Below are 20932 nucleotides of genomic sequence, written 5' to 3' on the forward strand. Positions count from 1 at the left end.
CATGTTAAAGACAAAACAGAAATTCATGCTGGACTTTCTGGAACAAATGGTTAATGTTAATGCAGAAAAGGAGTCATTAAACTGGGGCATGTGTGGAAATTAGCAGGGAAAGGCCTTGAGTGTCCACTTCATCCCCAGAGAGAAAACAGTAAAGGTAGCTCACCCATCTGCAATAGCTTTAGGATCACAGACCACAGTTCACCAGCATTCAACTCACCTTCTCCTTGTCTTTCGTTTCCTTCTAGATAGACTTGCTGTTTTCTCTCAAAGACAATCTAAAATGGTCAACATTTGGAAACCACCAAATCCTCCCCACCTCCACCTCTTCCTTCAAATAGGAGACCAGCCAGAACTGAGGTAAAAATCAGTTGATAAAGGGATGATAAAATGGTGCAAAAAATATATCTCCTTCAATGTCCTCAGTCACAAACTAGATGAATAAACTGAGGTTTCAAGAAAAGTGTATGGTGGGGAAAAGGGGCACTGTTAGATAAAGGATGCTGTGATTTATTAAACATGTTTACCCTGTACTCCAGACACATGAAGAACAAACAGAATAAAAAGAGAGAAAAAGAAATGTATAGAAAAAAGTAGAACATCCAGGGAGGACGGAGAGGAGAAAAGCTTTATTTGTGTCAAATGTACCTAAGTGTCTGTGATTTTGTATCTTGGAGATATCCCATTTAATTGCTGCATATCCATCAGGAAGCAGACAGGCTTGAATAGCATGTTTGATCTCAGACCTAGCCACAGAGGAAGAGCAATACCATTTCAATATACTAGCTATCTTCCAGTTTTGTAGGGTGTTTTTGTTTCTTGCTACCCTAAAGACACGACATATGGTGAGTTAGAAGAAAGAGAAACACAAGTCAAAGACTGAGCTTAGTCCTCAGAATTTCTTTTTGGTGCTTTTATAACATGGTAGCTAAGAATAAGCAAGGGGTTTATGGGGTGTACATGGAGCTCTCTGGCAATCTTAGAATTTGAAAACCCTGCCCTCCTGAGCCTTTGTTGCTGACCTATTGATTTTTTTTTTAACTCAGCAACATGAGGCTGGCTTCCTTAAGGCTGAAGCTGCTCTGCCTGGCTAAAGGTTTTTATCATCCCTTTATTGAAATGAAGACTTATTATGACCTGTTTCCGTGGCAGTTGCCATTTGGGACAAGACTGATGTGGGCTCTGAATATTTTTTAGTCATAGGAAGGAATGCTGCCTTTGGGTTGAAATTGGAGGGAAGAAGTATGGTCTGAGCAGTTGGTATTTTTTCCTATTTCACTGTCCTCGTTGCAAAAATTATGATCCTTCTGATCAAGTCCTGTTCAATTCAATTTGTCAGAAGGACGAGTTTTTGATCAGTGGCTATGTACAAATCTCCCCAAATCTCCCCACAGAGCTCAAGAGGAGTCTTTCCCCTGATCCGCCACCACTGTATTCCTGGGCTCCCCATACACCCTTTTCTCCACCCAGGCTCCCAGCAAGTAAAGAGAACCCCCTTGTGTCCTCACCACCCACATCGCAGAAGCTTTAGGGAGTGTTCTCAGGACGCTTGGTTTTTGAGGAAAACTAGCTGCTGTTCTGGGCAGAACAATGGTGACAAATTCCTTCCTGCTGTTCATCCTGTAAATACGCAGCCAACTTTTTCTTTTGATGTTGGTTCTTTACTTGTCTATATCATTCTGGAACAGTGGAGGCCTAGCCTTTCCCTGTGCCTAAATTTAATGAAGTTTTGGCTCTATTTAGTCAATTTCTAAGGCTTTGGAGGTCATTAACTTCACAATTCTCCATCACAGTTGCTTCCTCTCTCTCAAGTTTTCAGAGGAAAGCCATCAGCTTTCCACAAAAGAATTAATGGGAAAACTTTCTCTCCAAACCCCTGCATCACTTTGGTCTATCTAAGCGTCCATCCCTCTTGTGGACTGAAATTCAGCATGGTACAGCATCCCTGTAGCCATTATTGCTAAAGATCAGCTTATTAAGGCAAAATAGACTCTACATCTCATTCCTAAGTGATCTCAGTGGTAACAGAGTTTTAAGAAGGATTCCTGTAGACTAGATCCTCACCTTCTCCTGCTTGGCCTTCTGTACCTTGTGGGACTTTTTACTTTGGGTCCATGCAGTATGGATGTTGTGACTTTAGAATAGTTTCTCAAAACGAAGCTGTAACTGTTATCTCACTTACATGAGATAGCTTACGAGAAAGTGTCCTAGCCTGAGTCCACAGATGCAATTCTAGACCCAGAATAATCTCTTCCTCTCTAGATCATAACTTTCCCCTTCTGTACAAGAAATACAAGGAAGGGAATAGGTTAAATAAGCATTTCCCAAAGTGTATTTCTCAAAACCAGAAGAATCTTTGGTGAGACCAGTCTGGGAGATTCTGGGTTAAAGTTTGAAAGTTTTTGTTTTGTTTTGTTTTCTGCAAAATTTCCAGGGCTTTAAATATAATAAAGAGCATTTTAAAAGTGCAAGGTGGAATGTGTAAAGCAGATTACATCTTTCAAACTTTACATTGCCCAATTCCCTCCATTTTTTCAGTGCGTATCATGGGGCAAGTATGCCACCAAAAACACTCACAATAGCAAAAGGATGAATTATTTCTAAAGCTCTCCCAAGCTGTAAAATTATTTTTTGTAGAATTTTCCCTTCTGATTAAAAAACATAATGCTTAGCACTATTAGCAATGTCATAAAATGGTAAAGAGTAATATATATATATATATATATATATATTTTCAGATATTCAGTGTGAAGCTGAATTCCTTTGTTAAATTTGCATTTTGGAATAATAGTAATAAGAATGGATAAGGGTTATTAAGCACATATTTAATGTACAAGATACTGTGATAAGTGCTTTATATGGATTATCTAACTCTCACGAGAACCTTGTGATGTATCCATTATTTCTATTTCCTATTTACAGATAAGGAAACTGGTGTTTAAAGAGGTTTGAAAAATAGTACAAAGCCATCCAATTAGCAAGAGACAAAGGCAAGGCCTCCACCTATTACAGTTTAATTCTAAGTATATCAAATAACCAACTCATTAAGTCTTCTCCTTTTCTGTACCCCAACTCAGAATGCTGCCACAACACACCGGAAGTAAACTAATTGCAAGGGTAATTATCTTTCATCTAAATTTCTTGAGTTAGCATGAAATAATGTTGACTCATCAGTCTCTTATGTACACTGGAAATAGATATATATAACAACTAAATGTTACCAAATGATTTATTATGATTGGTGCTAAATTACAATGCATATGAAATGGAGTCATTTATGGAAACACATAAAAATAGTTACCTATTCTGTAATTATATTCACACAAGAATCTGAAATATAGTTTCTGTTCTTCCTTTTAAAATATATCCACAGAATGACTTTTGTAGTTTTCACCACACAATTTTACAATACTGATACTGCACCTGTATCATTTACCATACTATAAGAACTAAACAGAATATGAAAGCAGTTAATAGCAAATTAATTTTTTTATATCCATCAATGAATCCAAAGAAAAGAGTAGTTTGTTTCCATTGGCAGTGATAATAGATGGTAGTAATTTGCAGTGTAGATATTGCATACATAGATATGCATGTATATATTTATATGTTGCTCAGGGCTGTTCCATCTATAGGCAGTTGCCTTCTGAGTGAACCAATGATTGCCAAAATGATGTGCAATTCCATTGGGACAATTAGTAGTAGTATTTTCTATTATGTTTTTCTCGCAAAACAAATAGGTAAGAAAGAAATACAGCAGGCTAAGATCTACAGTGTTACATCCCAAGGTAAAAACAGTTACTGCGTTATTAGAGTCACAGTAGTTTATGCATATTTGCTATTCACAGACTGCAGACTTTTTGCTGAATAACCGAGCTGCTGAGAACTGACGACATGTAGACATGCATTCATGTGAGTCCATAATTAATGATGTTTATACTGTAATAAGCACATTCATTTTAACACCAGTCAGTAAACAAATTCCTTTAAAGTTTGAGCTAAATCTGCTATCACAATTACACACAAAAATAACCTGTAAACAATTTGACGTTACATTTATGTACAAGTGAACTGTATTGGAAAGGAGAAGAGGTAATTTCATTGGGTGTCACTTGTTATTCATCAATGTGCAACAAACTGACCCAAGTCATCAAATGCTTGAATGAGGGCAGGAAAAGGTAACATAAGCAAGGCCCCAGTAAGTCACCACTGAGCATTAGTACCAGCAAAATTCAGAATCCTCTATTTGTGGTAACATCACATTCATTGCATCAGAAACAGATGTCATGAGGAGCTTGATAATCCCTGGTCAGATGCATTTGAGATTTCCAGGTAACCTGGTCAACAGGGTCTTTAACTTTAAAAGTGTAAAGGGTGGTGCTGATATTACGTAAACACATCAATTTAATTTGGACAAATTATTTTGCTGGTTAGGTTCGACCCAGTGCTCTGGTTTTGAAAGAGATGGAGAAGAGGAATTCAACTAGGATTATTAAGTTCCTTCAGCGAACACAAAGATTCCTGATTTTACAGACTAAGCTGGGAGTCATTGCCAATCTCAGGAGTGACTCATTTAAAGCAGATTCTGTTAACAGATTACAGTGGGACTCTGAAGTGCAGCTCCCCTAAATTTGTGTTTCTGTGTGTTTTAACTAGAATACCTTTCCAATAATTCATGAATCAATTTCCTTAGGGATAAAAACAGGATAATTAATGAGAGATTTTGACATCTGCCACCCATGATTTACAAAAATACATTAGTTTGTCCATCTCTAAACTAAACAGAATGTTTTAAGACAAATTCTCCTGATTCAACTTTCTCCTTTGGAATTAAAAATAAATAAATAAAATAAAATGACAGAGGAACATGAAGTTAGGATGATGTAAAACCTCCCCTCTGCTCCAAAATTTTGGGGAGAAAACAATCACTCCTTCAAATGTTCTCAAACCTAATTAGAACATTTCATTGCTTTAAAAAAATGGATTTTCTTTCTTATGTTTTAAGACAACATCTGCAGAAGGCTGGTGAAAAAAGGATTCAGTGACCGTGCTTGATTAGTTTACAAGTGCTTCTGACAGATCTCTGGGAGGAGGGATCTGTGCTAGGACTGTCAGTTGAAGGCATGGGCTTGTGTGCATACAAACTGATCCCAAGGAGCAGCGGGGAATCTCTATTTGCACAAGTTGACTTTAAATATTTTCCACATTCCCCAATAATATGCAAAGCACATGGCTATGAATGAGTACAAAACTTACTGTATCCTTAAGATGCCCAAAATTCGGTCATTTGGTTGTTATGTCTGTAGAATGCCAAAATAGGTAAGTAAGGTTTTCTTGTATTTGATTTACATTGTTCTTTCTGTGAGCGAGTATTTGGGTACTGTATAAACAGGCTTTAAGGGTTATTTGCAGGAGACTAAAAATTTGTGATTATTACAATGTGCCCTTGACCTTTAGTATCTATTTACAGTATGCATATTATAAATTATTTACTATAGCTTTAATAATTAAACAGATAATTAGCTGCACCGACAAATCATGTAGGGACACAGGAACCCTCATAAGTGATAAAGTGAAATTAACCAGGATATAATAAATTAACCAATAGGTAAGTGAAGCACCACTAGGACAATAACCATTGAATTTGTGCTATCATACACTTACATTTTTCTTTTTCTTCTTAAACATTATGACTGTTCATTTGGTAGTGTTTGGGTTTTTTTTCTGTTTTTGTTTTTGTTTTTTGTTTTGTTTTGTTTTTGTTTTTGAATGAAGAAGTTTGAAAACATGTAGTTTGAAATTCCAACAAATGGTTTGGATAAGAGAGCCAGTTTTTACAAGTTTGGTGTTTCCTTAAATGCACTCTTTTTGGTTCATTATCCATAGATATTAAATCTAAATATTTTGTTAATGTTCTCGGCACCATAAATAAATATATCCACTTTTAGTGGAAGAGAATTTTGGGAAATAGAACTATATTAGACCATCTAGGAAACCAAATATAAATTGTAATAATAATAAGTTCTCCAAACTCAAAATTCCAAAGTTTTAAGCTATGAGCTTTGTTCATGGGTGTATACATATGTATAGCTATATAGATATGTATATATATACATTAAGATAGATGTACACACATATGTACATATATACACATAATTTTACACATAAACACACACAACACACATAAATACACACACTCCTCACACACACACATACGCACTCACACACATGCACGTATTTCGGTGAAGTTTCTTTTCTAAAGCTGCCTCTCTTTTTCCCAACTTATAAGAGTAACAATGAGATGCTGAGGGCAGTTAATCACATTTGGACTTTTGACCTGTCTTGAATAAAAAACTGAGATTGTTTAACAAGCCAAAAGATGAAAATAGCAGAGACATAGATACACTCATATATAAACACACATAAACATGCTCATACACCTATTTTACTTCTCCTGAAGCTTGCCCTATTGACCTGTATGCAGCACAGCAAGCAATTGCAGGTGTCATTTTCTCCTAACATGGAAGCTAGCTTATCATGGTGAGTTTCTTAGGATGTCAGTGCTCACCAGATACTTGTTCTACAACATTATTGCCCCCTTGAAAATTTTTGTGGCATAAAGTACAACCTGTAGCAAATCTGCCCTTCCTTTACCTCCTAGGCAGATGCAAGTCTAATGGCATTTGCAATTAAAAAAAATAAAACTGATGACTTTTAGGAAGGATGTCAGACTGAGATCCCACCTTGTTTAGAATAGGAGAGAGTAGAAACAGGCAAAGTTCAGAGAATAGAGAGAATAGGTTGTACAATGAGATGGTTGAGCCAGCAGCCTTTAGAGTCTAAAAATCTCAGAGGAAAATCTGGCTCTGCCACTTTTTAGCTATGAGCCTTTATGTGCTACTTTATCTTTCTGAGCCTCACTGACCTCATCTGTAAAGAGAGGATAGTGGTAGGGCTTACTTCATTGGATTATGATAGGATTAAATGAGATAAGGCATGAAAAGTACTTAGTAGAGTTTTTGGTACATAATAATAAATCTGTAATATATATTATCTATAACTTGATATTTAAACCATAATTCTAGAATATTGATCAGAACTACATACAGAAATAATGTCAGTCTAGGATCTGAATGAACTTAATTCAAGTTCTTTATTCCAAATTTGATTGCTTAGACATTATAATGCTCATGACAGTGACCTATATATGGTATGTACCCAACAAATATTTGCTGGATATATGCATAAATGAACAAATAAATGACTGATTTAAACTTTCTGGGTCCTTAGTTTCCTGTGTATAAAATGGAATTAGAATGACCCTATCATTATTCCATCCCTGGGACGTTGGTATGATAAATTAAAAGAAAAATGTCAAATCATATCAGACACAAATGTGCTTTGTGTTCTAATAAAGTCAGTACATGTAAACTAAACAATAAGGCTCAGTAGCCAGGACTTGTGCTTAGACTTTGTCACGTTTGGAAACAAGAACATGGGAGCCCCCGCTGTGTAAGTCTACGAAACATATTTTCCAATAAGATTTTACCATCCTCAGTGAGGGAATATTCAACTCAAAGTAACAAAGTGTATGATAAGCAGTTACAGACAATGAAATCGTTGGCCTGCTCTAAACACTTTGTCCCCCTTACTGGTTTCATTTCTGAGAGCACCTTGTGGTCTACTGTTGATCAGCTTGGGAAACATCTTTAACAGGATCATGTAAACTGAAAGGGATCCCAGAGTGCTTCACAACAAGCACACTTAGCTGTTAAAAGATTGACAACATCCCTGAAGTATAATTTTTCTGAAGCAGAAAGACTGAAGTAGAAGAAGACAAGACACATAAACTACAGGCCTTCCTCATCACTACCAGATCCCTGGAAAAAGTTTCCTATTTCTCTAAATCTCAGCTTTCACATGTGTATAAAGAGATAATTACGTGTAACTTCAAATAATTTCCATACATACAATTCCTATGCACATTTAAACTGGTTCTGATTTTTATTTTTCTATTTTATCCTATTTCTTGACCTGGAAGACTTCCGTATATGGTACAGAAAAAAAAAAAATGCCTTGACAAATTTAAACCCATGCTTAATTTAGAGTTTCTCAAGCTAAGCACTATTGACATTGTGGGCTGGATAACTTTTTGATATGGAGGGCTTTCCAGTGCACTGTAGGATATTTAGCAGCAACTCTGGCCTATACCCATCAAGTGTCAGTAGCACCCCTCAAATCATGAAACAAAAAATATCTCCAGGCATTGCCAAAAGACCTCTGGGATGCAAAACCACCCCTGGTTGAAAACCATGGCCTTAAATGCACATAACCCACATGAATCAAGGAGAGTTTCCTGAAATTTTTCTGTCTCTCACCTAAAGGTGTAGATATACCACTGACCACTGGCTGCAATTAAAAAAGACTACTGATGATTAATGTGTATTCTATGTCTATTTTAGCTTTGAAAAATGCATTCTTTTTTTGAATAAGATGCCACTCTTCACTATATACATGGATATGAGTTTGAATTTTCCCCAGAAAACAGTATTGTTTAAATTCCACATGAGGAGACCAGCTTTACTTAACATTCTCAAGGACTGACATCCACAGTAAAGACAAACTATTGTGCTGAAATAAAAAGCTGTTAAACTATGCAACCAAAGGCTTTTTCCATATACTCAGCACTCCCACACACATTATCCACTGAACTGACATAAACCTAAAAATTGCACATGGTTATGTGCACACTCACACATTCACACTGATATAATTTGAAAGCAACTCTCATTACTTTATTAAACATCAGTTCTGCTTCCATTTGTGATGGATGGAGACCACGTCAGCAGGAAGAGAATATAAAGTTATATTGATTTTTCACTGTGCAAATGCAGGTAAATTATCTAAAGGTCAATTCTAAAAATAAACTGATAAGATGGAGGAGGTTGCTGGAGACAAGAGACTTAATAAACCCTCTGGTTGGCATATAAGTGCTTTTACAAAGCTGATTAACAGGAGGATTACCCCCGCCCTCCTCCAGGACAAGCCCTTGATAGTTGCTAGGCCAGGCACATTTTTCTTTATCCTTTTAAAAGTAAATTTCCTAAATAATGCAAGGATGACAGTCTGGGAACTTAACATTTTTTACCTAATTGGCAACAAAATTTGTTCACAAACAAGAGAAACATTTTTGAACCTTAGGAAGCTGGGACAGAAAAGGAATCCCACTTAGGAAGCAGAGGAGAGAGGGCAACAAACTGAATCAAATTTAACCATTTTTGTTTTAATCTTGGCCAGTTTAACACAATTAGTTGCTCATGTTCAACAGTTTCATTAAGCATACTTCACTTTCCTTTGGCAATAATATTTACTCACATATTCACTCATGATCATGACAAGCGTAATCTCTATTCTTATCTTTCTTATAATGTGGGAATTTGGTATGTATCCAGTTATTCTGTTAAATGAATAGAGCCAATTGGATCATTGAAACCCGTTTGAATTCACTCTTTCTTGCTTTCTTTTTCTTTTCTTTTCTTTCTTTTTTTTTTTTTCTTTTTTGGCATTTATTCTCAAACATGAGTTTGGCTTCAAGTTTTTAGTTAATGTCAGGGTTCATGATCTTCAATTATCTGAGAGCTTCATAGTCCTGATTGACTCAAATTGGACAAATTTAGCAGTTCAATGGCACAGGATTTGTTTGGTAAAATGTAGCTGAATTCACTAATCATTCCATATTCATTTTGGTTATATTTTATGTGCAGTTAATGGAATCACCTTTGGGGCCATATACATCATTAAATTATGGGTCACTTTCAATTTCCTCCTACTCATACTAAGTAAGGGCCTAGAAATAAACAACTCTCCTTGGGAAAGATCATTATTTTTATTTCTTGTTGGGTATCATTAGAATACATCTCACTCAGAGATATGCTCCCATCTACCCAGAGCTAAGACTATAATAAAGCAGGCTTTTATTTTGGGAAAAAACCCATACACATACACACACAATATGGAGAAAGGGTTATGGTTGACATACAGCAGATGAAATGGCAAAGAATTCATGAAAATCTATTCTGCCCTAGTCTTAGGATGTTTTTCTTTGGGTTTTTTCTCTTAAGATAATGAATAATGCATGCTTTGACTTATTTGTAGTGGGAAGGAAGTAAGAGAAAATGAGGAAATGCTTCTAAGAAGTAAAGGAACTGTTGGTCTCTGCATATTTCCTAAATAGCAGAATTTTTCAAAATAAGGTCTATAGACAATCTTCATCAAAATTATTAAGGAGACTAGCTCAAAATACAAATTTCTTGGCCCTGCTTCAAGTTTCCGAATCAGACTCTTTGAAGATAGGTTGAAGGAATCTGCATTTTTACAAGTGCTACACATGAATTTTATGCATACTGAGTATTAAAAAACACTGTTAAAAAGCTTGCAATGGAGATCACTGGAAAAAGAATCTCCATTCCAACATATACAGCAAGATGAGAATAATAGGCATTTCAAATAAATAAGCTCTGTGTTTGCATCACAAGGCTGTGATTATTAAAGTTTAAGACTCTATTCTTTCAGCAGTGGTAGAGAGCAATAACCATTTCGTCTGAAACCAGAATGATGAAGGCAATATAAATCAAACCTATGCCAGCAGGTTTCATTTGGTCTAATTTCTCTGCAGATATTAATCATTATACAGTTCTATACAAATGACATGTAACTCCATTGTAACTCAGGATACAGAATGTTCACTCTGGTTCTTTCTCTAGTGTGCTATTTTGACAATATAAAAGAAAATAAATAAATTGAAAATGTGGGGCATCAAGATTGCAAGACGCCAATAATACCAAGACATTAAAGAGAGAAATGGCCCATGCTAAACCCGTAACCCAGCATGCAAATTGGCAAAAACGTTTATCTGCCAAAGAGTCACCATAAGGAAAAATGAATTCCTTTCGTTTTTCTTTTGAAAATTGGTGTGTCAGGTGGAGGTGACAAAGAATTCTTCCTAAAAATTCACAGAGAGAATCTTATTAATTCTAGTAAAGATCATCTAGAAGACTAAGGCTAGTCAAATTCCATGGCATGGTATATAGTGGCAGAAAATACCAGCACTCAAATTCACAGATCCACTCTATAGTAGATACAAAGTTGGAAGGCTGGAATTGCAACAAAGGAAAATGTATAAGAATCAAAATTTGGTTCCCATTGTGGGAGCTGGTATCAAGTAATTTTGCAAAACACCATACATGCCTTCCTTTTGTCTCATTGGAGCATGTTTTGTCTGACACCAACAAAGGATACTCAGAGAAGAATCTAAAGCCCAGGAAAGCAAAAGTAATCCAGAAGCACAGGAAGTAATGGGGCCCAGAACAAGCAACACACCTGTGCCTATGGATAAAGGTTCCTCTGAATCGAACAAGGCTAACTGAAAAGAGAAAAGTTCCATGTCAGCACCCTTTAATAAATGTGTTCCCCCAAAATGAATTGGTTGGAATAGATACAACTATGAAGGAATAAAGAGCAAAGGGAAAACTTATTATTTGTGCATTGTTCCCCCTTTTATTTTAATTCACTGTGCATGCATTTTCAGTAAGATAACTGTGCCTATAAATACAAAGGATAACATCAGTGCATATATTGGAAGCCACTTCACTTCATTATTTTTTGACAGCATTTCAGTGCAATTTTTCCTAGTGGGGGAAAGAAAATCACACTACCATATGATCTAGTAGTTTTGTATTCCTGTCTTCCCCTTTTCCTGCTGAATGTGGATCAGTTCATTTTTGATAGTGGGTAGAAGGACTTTGTAAATACGTTTCTGACTTTAGATGACTCACATACCTTTAGAGAATGATCTCCCCAAGCTCACTGGATTTTAGTGGGATTTCCCAGAAGGCAATCTAAGTTGGGGCTCCATACATGTGATTCCCCATTCATTGTATCCATTTGATACTACTACTTTCTTTATATTAGCAATTTATGGCCCTTGTCATAACCAATGTTCTAGAAGCAAACCACATATATTTTTTGTTCAGAATTAAACAAAAAGTTCTAAAAACTATTTTAACTTCAGGGAAACATGCCTGAGTCACAGTGACTACCAGAGTTACTACAGCACGTACTCTTATAACTCACTTACCCAGAACTCATTTCCAATGTTGCAGGCTACCTGAACCTCACTTGACAACTCCACTCAAACTAGGTACTTTAAGCCTCCTCAGAGCCTTTTACTGGCCAGGTCTATGTTCATCTCTATACCAACACTCACACAAATAAACGCCATGCTATTATCTTAGTTACTTGAATATTTTACTATGGGATGGGTGCCAGCCGAGAGGTGGCCCAAAATAAAAATACTGCTGTTGTGATTGTTTTAAACAGGTTTTCTATTCTAGCTTTGTTCACTGGGTATATAAGGAATGTCAGAGCAGAGAAAACTGATGACAGGTCAGGGGTCAGAAGAACACTGCCATTAACACTCCTTTTGCAGTGTTTAATTTCCTGTTTAAAGAATGTAGTAGAAATATTGGGTTGACTATCATCTTAATTCTTTAATTCTTATGAGGGTATCTCTCTATCTTGAGGCCATTACAGTCAGGTCTGAAATTTAAGGAAGTTGGAACTTTGGCCATTTTAGTTAGACACTAAAGTCTTTGACAGCACTTCCAGTGATAACACAATTATCATATGACCAAAGTGAGTTTCAGGATATTTTCCCCAAATTCAACTTCTTGACCCATTAAGCTCTGTGATTCTTTGCAAGATCTTCTGTTATTAGGATGATGGTATTTTCATATGCTATCAAGAAACATTGAAAAGAATGAAGACATACTGGTAGGCTTTACAAACAAAGCTATGTTGTAGTTAAGATCAAATATCTGCTAATATATTAATACAGAAAAGAACATCACTTAAATTCATAAATTATAATTCTCTTGACAACTCAACTCCCAAGATATACTTTCTTTTTCACTTATGTAAAACTTTAAACTCCATTCAAACCTTTAGGACAAGGAAAACTTAGCTGAGCCTGTCATCCAAGTGTGAAGGCGAGAATTACAAAAATTCAGAAAAATATTCATATACTAATCATCACTAAGAACAGAAACCAAGACAGAACCTCTTACATAATAAATGTGCATCAATGAAAGATTTTAAAAGGAAGAAATTAGTCATTGTTTTCCTCCTACAGGTATCATCCAATTGCCTTTATTACCTGTGATACACATACACACATGCACACACACGCAATGAAACAAATTAGGAGTGCTTGGCACACAATTAATAATTGACAAATCAATTTTTGGTTACCACTGAAATGCATGAGGAATGCTGAAAATAAAAACTGGTCTTTTAACCTTCATGTAGCACAAGTCTATGAAAGAGCTATTGGTACCTTAGTAAAATACAGAGTTACATGGATGGATGGCTATTAACAGTTTCTTTTTGGCTGTGTCTATACTGGTCAGGATGTAATTGAAAAAGATTGTTTCATTTAGAAATCTGAAACCTTAACTTTGGAGCTTCAGTTACCCTGTTGGGTTGTTACAAACATCATAAAAATGACACAGCTAAACCCTAGCATGGGCACAGCCAAACCCCGAATCCCAAAGGCAAACAGAAAAGGCTACCAGCAAGTAAAAACGTAGCTTCGTAGCTTAAAATTTTCATAAGAAATTATTAGATTGTATGTGGAATACAACTTTCTCTAAAACAAACAAAAGGCCGGACCCTTATTCGAGTACTGTGTGTTGTCCTTAGTTCCACAACAACACAGGAACACAGAACTAAATGTGGATTACGTAGAAAGGACACACCATTAAACTGTGGGCAGTAAGAACTCTGAAAACATGGAGAGAAAGGTGATAATTTAGTTCAGGGTAGAGAAGGCTGAGTGTGGGGTCATTTAGCAGAACATTTTGCGAATACGAATGTTTGATTTTTTAACACAAAGAATGTTTGACCAGCTCTCCTCATCCTCTCTTAATGCAGACAAACAGCAAAGCAGTAAAATGGAGCCTGAGGGTATTAATTTCAAAATAAGGAATACAATTTGTTGATGATGAGGGTCATTTGATGTTAGAAAGCGTTGTGAAGAAAGGTTGGGAAATCTTCCCAAAAGAATTTTAAGAAAGAGGCAGAAGCTCATCCATCTGAAATGTTCTAAGAGAGGGCTGCTGGGAGCAGGAGTACAGCCCTTGGGATGTCTAGGCCCTGGCATCGTGTGCGTAGTGTGTATATACATACTTAGTTGTGCTTATGTTGCACAAATATTCATGCATACGGAGTCAATATAAACTGGCACATATAGATTTGAGTGAAAAGTCATATAAATCTGCCATTCCCCCCTTACCCCATAAACAAAAGGAAAAAGCAAAATTTAAAATTCCAAACTTATGCCATTGGGCCAGATCTTTTTTTTACCATACCCTCATTCAAAGGAGGGAGGTAGAAGATGAGAGAAAAAAATCCGGTTTGGGATAAACGATTCCCAAGGCCTCTCAGCTACTTTTATGTAGCTGACTCTCATTATATATAAGATACTTAGCACATGGGACCAAGTAAACAAACAAATAACTAAAAAAGATTTTCTTGTACTTCCACATCTAGAAAGAAATCTACCCTGTGGATTTACATGTTAAGGTGAACTAGGTAAAGTAGGCAGTAGTATATCAATGGACTATTGTGTTCTAAGAAATGTGCATCATTAGTTGTATTTTTTCCTTTAAAATATGAATTCCCTTTAGGAGGTTAATTTCAAAATGAAGACTTTTTTTTTTTTTTTTTTTTTTTTTTTAATTTTCCCACCCCCAGCCCTCCCTTATAGATGATACTTCCGTAAAAGTTCAGATTGCCAAGGATGTTTTCTCTCAGGAAACCGATCTGGAATTTTGATTTTTAGGAAATCCTGGATACATTTCTCCAGCTCCTCCTCAATTGACAGCTTTTCTTTAACAGCTTTTTTTTTGCTGCTCATGTTCGATTCCCTGGAGCCTGAAGTCAGAGTCCGGAGTAAGTCGCTTTTCCGCCGCATCTCTGACTGTTGGATCAGCTGGACGGGGCCCTTCTTGATGGGACGGTCCAGAGTCTGGATGTTGGTCTGGCGTGTCACGGGACCACAGATGACCGTCTCCTGGGGAGAGCTGGCCTCAGACTGGCTGTCGCAGCTGGATGTGGAGAGGTCATTGCAAGACGTGCCACTCTCCCCTTCTTTGTCACCTTTGCCATTCTTGCAGCAGCAATCGCAGTGTGAGGGTGACCATCTGGAAGGCTCACCTGAAAAGAAAGCACAGGACCCAAAGGATTAATGCCAGCCAGGTCAGTTGGAGTAGCAGTAGAGCACTTGGACATACACACAAACACACATAAGAGAAGCACCATGGAACCATGCTTTTAGAAAAAGTAGGGTGGTACCCAGGGTGGGCTGCAACAGAAGCCAAAAGCCAAGTCCACGAGGGGAGGAAATTAATGATGGCATGCTATATAAGAGGAAATACAGTATAATGCTTGAGCCCATGAGCACGGGAGTCAGAAATACCCAGCTAACATCATTTATTAAGCTTGTCACCTTGGCACATTCCTTAGATTTTCAGAGTCACTTTCCTCATCTGTGGTTTAAGGGTAATAATTTTCCTACTATCTGGAGTTATAGGAAGGAGTTAGATAAGTCAAAATTCTTAATGCAGTATCTCTCTCACAGTAAACTCTCAATAAAAGCTAGCCGATTTCCCATAGCTGATGAAAAGCTCCAAGTGACAGCAGTCAGGTACAACAGGAGGACGCTATCAAAACAGAATGACAGTAACCAGGGAAGGGGGACTGACTCTGTGCCTGTCCCTATCTGGGTATCCCTCAGCTCCTTGGTCCTTAACGAAAACTCTGTTAACTCAGTAGTTTCAATTTCAGTTTCCATACAAGGAAACTAAGACCCTAAGAGTTTAAGAGACTTGCCAGAGTTTGTACAATTTGAAAGTGCCAGAGCTGAGATTTGAATACAGATCTTCCAAGGGCCATAACCATACCAATTAACCATTTTATTCAGTATCCTTGTTAGTAAAATCTTTGCTTCTACTTCAAAACAATTTTCAAGTTATAACTTCTCTGAATTTCTTGTTAACCTCTCCTCAGACGTATTTGCTTTTTTCTCCTCTCTGAATTATAGTTCTGCTTTGTAAGTTCCTCTATTATAGCACATATTACATTTTGTTATATATCATATTAGCTACTAGGCCATGAGCTCCTTAATAGGAGCATAGTGAAGTATCCATTGTTGTAATAGAGCAAATACGCCAAGGAACAATGTAGAAATTCAATAAAAGGCCGTATTATAACTTTTAAGTATCTGGATCTAGCCACACCTGAAGCTAGTCTTGCCAGTGAGCTTTTCATTTATATGATAAACTATATTCTGTGTCATTTTTTTAGCCAATGTGAGTCCCTCTTCTCCCATTCCTCTGAGTCTTGACTCATAATACTGCATTTAGCAATTTCAAGGCACAGCAATGTTGCAGATGCACAGTGGCTCCATGAACCAGAAAAAAAAAAAAAAAAAAAAAAAAAAGTCCACAATCATGGCACAAAGCAATTTCCTAAAAATAAGTCACTGCCCCCCACTTCCACCCTCTGAACAGCCACAGTCTTCCTGGAGTCATAAACTTAATACTATTTACTGATCATGTATTACATGCTGGGCACTTCTACAATTCTTTGTACTTAATCCATAAAAATAAAGAGAACAAATTCCTTTATGATGTTGAGGACAAGGATAATGTAGTACCTTTATATAGTTTTAAAGGAGACCCCATTTTGGTTTACACCATATCTTATTCTCATGAATCATTGGTCACATTATGTAGGATCTTACTTTATTGCCATTTCTAACATAGTCAAAGTAGAGAAAACTTAGAACGAAAACTATTAGGAAAGTTATGTCCTATCTTCTTGGATAATGCCTGTTCTTTACACACTAAATGATTTAAACATATACCTACTTATCTCCATACAATTTTTAAAGAGAAAGTAAAACAAAAGTTTCTATAAATCACAACTGCAGAAGTATTCCTAAATTATACCCACTCTTTCAAGTCACTTTCTAAAATGTGACTGAGTAATCATTGTGTTTTTAAAGCTGTTAAACTAAATGCAACAATCTAATTAGCCAAAAGGAATCACAATAGCAGTATTGTTCTAGTTATCTCATGCTGTTATACATTTTCCATGCAATACAGAAACTGTTCAACATATACCAGCTGGTGACTGAAAATATCAGTAATAGAAAATGGTTTCTGTCTGCCACCATACATTTTGAGGGCATCATTTTTTACCTTCACTAGGCAGAATCTGCTTCTGCTTCCCCAAACTCGGCAACCCCTATACCAAAATGACTTAACTGAGAAATGGTTCCAATGAATTGCACTGAAGAAAAGTAATCACATCAAACCAGAGACAATCTGGTTTTAAACCTTTTTGAAAAAGTGCAGAAATTGAATTTAGCTTTTACAAAAGGAAAGAAGAGGGAGAGGGGAAATACAAAAAGGAAGAAGAGAAGAAATATATGCTGGGAAACACCTATTACCTTAAAGCAAGATTACAAAATATTTTGGCCATAAACCCTGCTGAACCAGTAGAGAAGCAATTGCTGTGTCTTTTTGTCCAAGAGTCAATCACCTTCCCCATGGTTAAGTCATTTCATTCAATGGACCCAGAAGAAAACTTGAGTCTTCTACAAAAGTTTTTGTTTGGGTTTTGTTGTTGTTGTTGTTATTGTTGTTTTGAGACACAGTCTTGCTCTATCACCCTGGTTGGAGTGCAGTGCTGCTACGATCTCAGTTCATTGCAACCTCCACCTCCTAGGTTCAAGCAATTCTCCCGCCTCAGCCTCTTGAGTAGCAGGGACTACAGGCAACTGCCACCACGCCCAGCTAATTTTTTGGTGTGTTCAGTAGAGAGGGGGTTTCACCATGGCCAGGTGTGTCTTGAACTCCTGACCTCAAGTGATCTGCCTAGCTCGGCCTACCAAAGTGCTAGAATTATAGGTGTGAGCCACCGCACCCAGTCTTCCCAAAGTTATTTTAACAACACAAACACCATCATGTGAAGGATTTCTGTATATTCATGTGGAAAATTGCATGAAGCCCTCACTATGTGCCAAGTCAGGAACCTGGCAATGGTGCAGTTATTTCCTCCCTGAACTGCTGGGATGATCATGTATTTAAATGTCATGTGGGATCCTCTGGCTACCAAACAGAAGTATTGCTTTCCACTTACTCTGGGCACTATCACTATCAAAGGGAAATTGAGCAACTTAATTCTCGTGGAGGTTGTCATGCTGCCGTGTTTCAAGATTTTATGAGAACATTTGACTGTTTTACTTGCCATTTATTTTGGCAAGATAATTTATGAGATGGCTTCTGAAGTCTATATATTATATTAAACCAAAAAAGAAAGATAGGATCAGAAGGGCCCCATCCAGCTCATCCAATATTATAGGATTAATAGTACTACAGCCCAAAGGTAGTCCTACATGAAGAGTCGTTGTGAAGTTTGAAAAATAATCAAACGTGAGAAGATGACCACCCCATATCTTTTCTAGGAGCATTGTCTGCCTGACTACCCTCTTCCCAAGAACCTAATTACAAGCAAAGAGGTTTTAAATCAGAACACAGAAATGACACATGTAAGCTCCAGACCCTTTGACCTTGCAGTCCCACTGTGATGTGCTTACAAGTCTTGGAAAGTATGGAAAGATCTATGAAAGGTCAGTTCTGTAACACAAAGTATTCTAGAATCCCCTCAATTATAGCAAATAACGATCTCATAAATACCTTGGTACTTCAAATTGCAACGTATTTTGCTTCCAATTTGCTGAGGTTTCAATACTGGCTGGAATAATTCTCTCCATTTGGGGAGAAAATAGGTTACAATTGATTAGCCAGATGTGGGAAGAAAACCATTTCATTCCAAGAAAAGTCTGATTTATTGATATTAAAAAAGCAGGAAATCTATTGCCTGTTTGGGGAGTTATTATCTAGTTGCTGGTCAGAGAACCTAATAGCTCTACCTTGTTTTTTAAGAAGTCATTGCTGAATTTGTTGAATATGATTTTTGGTGCCTGCTGCATAAGAGTGGCTTGATAAATGTTTGATGAATAATCAATGAATGAGCTGATCACATATGTTGAATTGTATCAAGTTGATAACACGGCAGTGTAGGTCTCAGGCACCAGAGTCAGGCTTCACAATTTGTCACCTAGGAGACCTTACATAAATTAGTTCAACTCTCTGAGCCTCAGTTTACTCATCTGAAGAATAAGGCTATTAATAGTATTCTCTTCACAGGGCTTTGAAGAAAATTAAAGGAGGTAGCTAATATAAAGGATGTTTCATAATTTGGGGCACACTAAGTATTCCATTCAGTTATACATCTTTGTTCTACTACAATCCTGACACTATTCCATATGAAGGAAACAAATCAGGGGCTTGCTGTATAATTATAATGTTTCCATCAGTACAGTACACTACACAACTAATTCTTAGGTCTAGCTGGAATATCACATTAGTAATGACACTGATGTTACAGCTGAATGCATCAGGAAAATGTGTATTCAGTACTTAGTAATGTCTGCCTCAGCATAGGAATGGTATGACCAATGAGTGACCACAAGCCCATACTGTGTGTGGCACATGGTGTGTGAACAGGGCATGTTTTTGGAGAAAAAGGAGTCTTTACAGTGCAATGCTTAAAATTTCACAAATGGATGAGCTCTTCAGGATAAAAATTTACTTGAAAACACATCAAATAAACTCAAATCCAGAATGGGAAAGAATTTGCATTTTGGATTAAACAGGGAGAGGCAGGAAACTCAGTTATATTAAGTCCTTAAAGCCCTAAATCTTCAAGCATTTTACAAGTTAGAAAAACTGAAGACTAATCAAGCAAATGGTATGATTAGACTTGGCCCCCTTCCACTATAGACCTCACTGTGTCAGTTCTTACTGATAAAGAAGAACTTAAACAGGAAAGACTACAGAATATTTCTCCTCTATGAAAAATTCAAACTGAGCTGAGTGAAACATGACTTAGCAAACTCACAAAGTGCTTATGCATTTTTAAAAGAGGCAGCTCTGCAATGTACCCACACTTCAAATTTTCCACCTGCTAATGGCTGTGAGCACAATGCACATCATTTACTGCAACAGCTGGGAAAACTGCTTTTCCCTGTCTTCTCTGTCAATGATGTAGGAGCCTGCCAGTCTGGGAGCTAGGTGGCCAGATTTAATTTATCGAGGCTGCTGAAAGGCTTTCTTGGTATCCCAGTTGAAAAGTCAATAATGGCCAAATTGATGTTTTTATAATTCTGCTAACCTTGAAAAAGATATTGCATACTGAGAGATCGGGAATAGGCAGGCTATGAGAGCTTCTGAAAAAAAGTTTGTCTTCAAGCTTGACAATCATCGCTTCTTGCTTGCAGTTGACCTTTTTTACTCATGAACAGTTGGCCTTGGAGGGGCCTAGTGGGAGCTTCTACTGAGAGATGGTTAGTATGGGCAAGAACAGACAGTTAAACTATCCACGCATCCATCAGAGTCAGTCAGGAACACAGGCACCCCACCAGTTACCTGAACAGGGAGAATTTAACATAAGTATTGGTTAGACAGATATGGGAGAAGTGAAAATGCAAACAGGTAGCAGTAAAGAGACAAAGATAGTGGCTACACGAGGTGGTTACCATCCTTAAGTCTAAGGAGACAAGTAAAAGAAGATGCAGTTATTAGAACCTTAAATCTTAGAGGAGGCATTGTGTGGAGGTGGGACCCAGACATCTGAAGAGGGCATGTGGCCTGCTGGTGCTGGTGTCTCTGAATCAGCCTGGCTCTGGGGATTATAGAGGGGAAAAAAGGGAAACTGGAACCAATTGCTTTTGGAGTAAACAAAAGCT

General features: G+C 37.1%; 1 protein-coding gene across 2 annotated transcripts in view; it reads right to left on the reverse strand.

The window, feature by feature from the left end:
- Positions 1 to 2933: 2933 nt before the first annotated feature.
- The window catches only part of KCTD16 (potassium channel tetramerization domain containing 16), a 277086-nt gene continuing 259087 nt past the window's right edge, over positions 2934 to 20932 (reverse strand). For both annotated transcript variants that reach the window (XM_008014826.3, XM_008014822.3), the window contains exon 3: positions 2934 to 15270. In XM_008014826.3, the coding sequence (XP_008013017.1) occupies positions 14816 to 15270 (455 nt within the window). In that variant the 3' untranslated portion in view covers positions 2934 to 14815. The remainder of the gene's footprint in view (positions 15271 to 20932) is intronic.

Source organism: Chlorocebus sabaeus, chromosome 23, assembly GCF_047675955.1.
Source record: "Chlorocebus sabaeus isolate Y175 chromosome 23, mChlSab1.0.hap1, whole genome shotgun sequence".
In the NCBI taxonomy this organism is placed as follows: domain Eukaryota; kingdom Metazoa; phylum Chordata; class Mammalia; order Primates; family Cercopithecidae; genus Chlorocebus; species Chlorocebus sabaeus.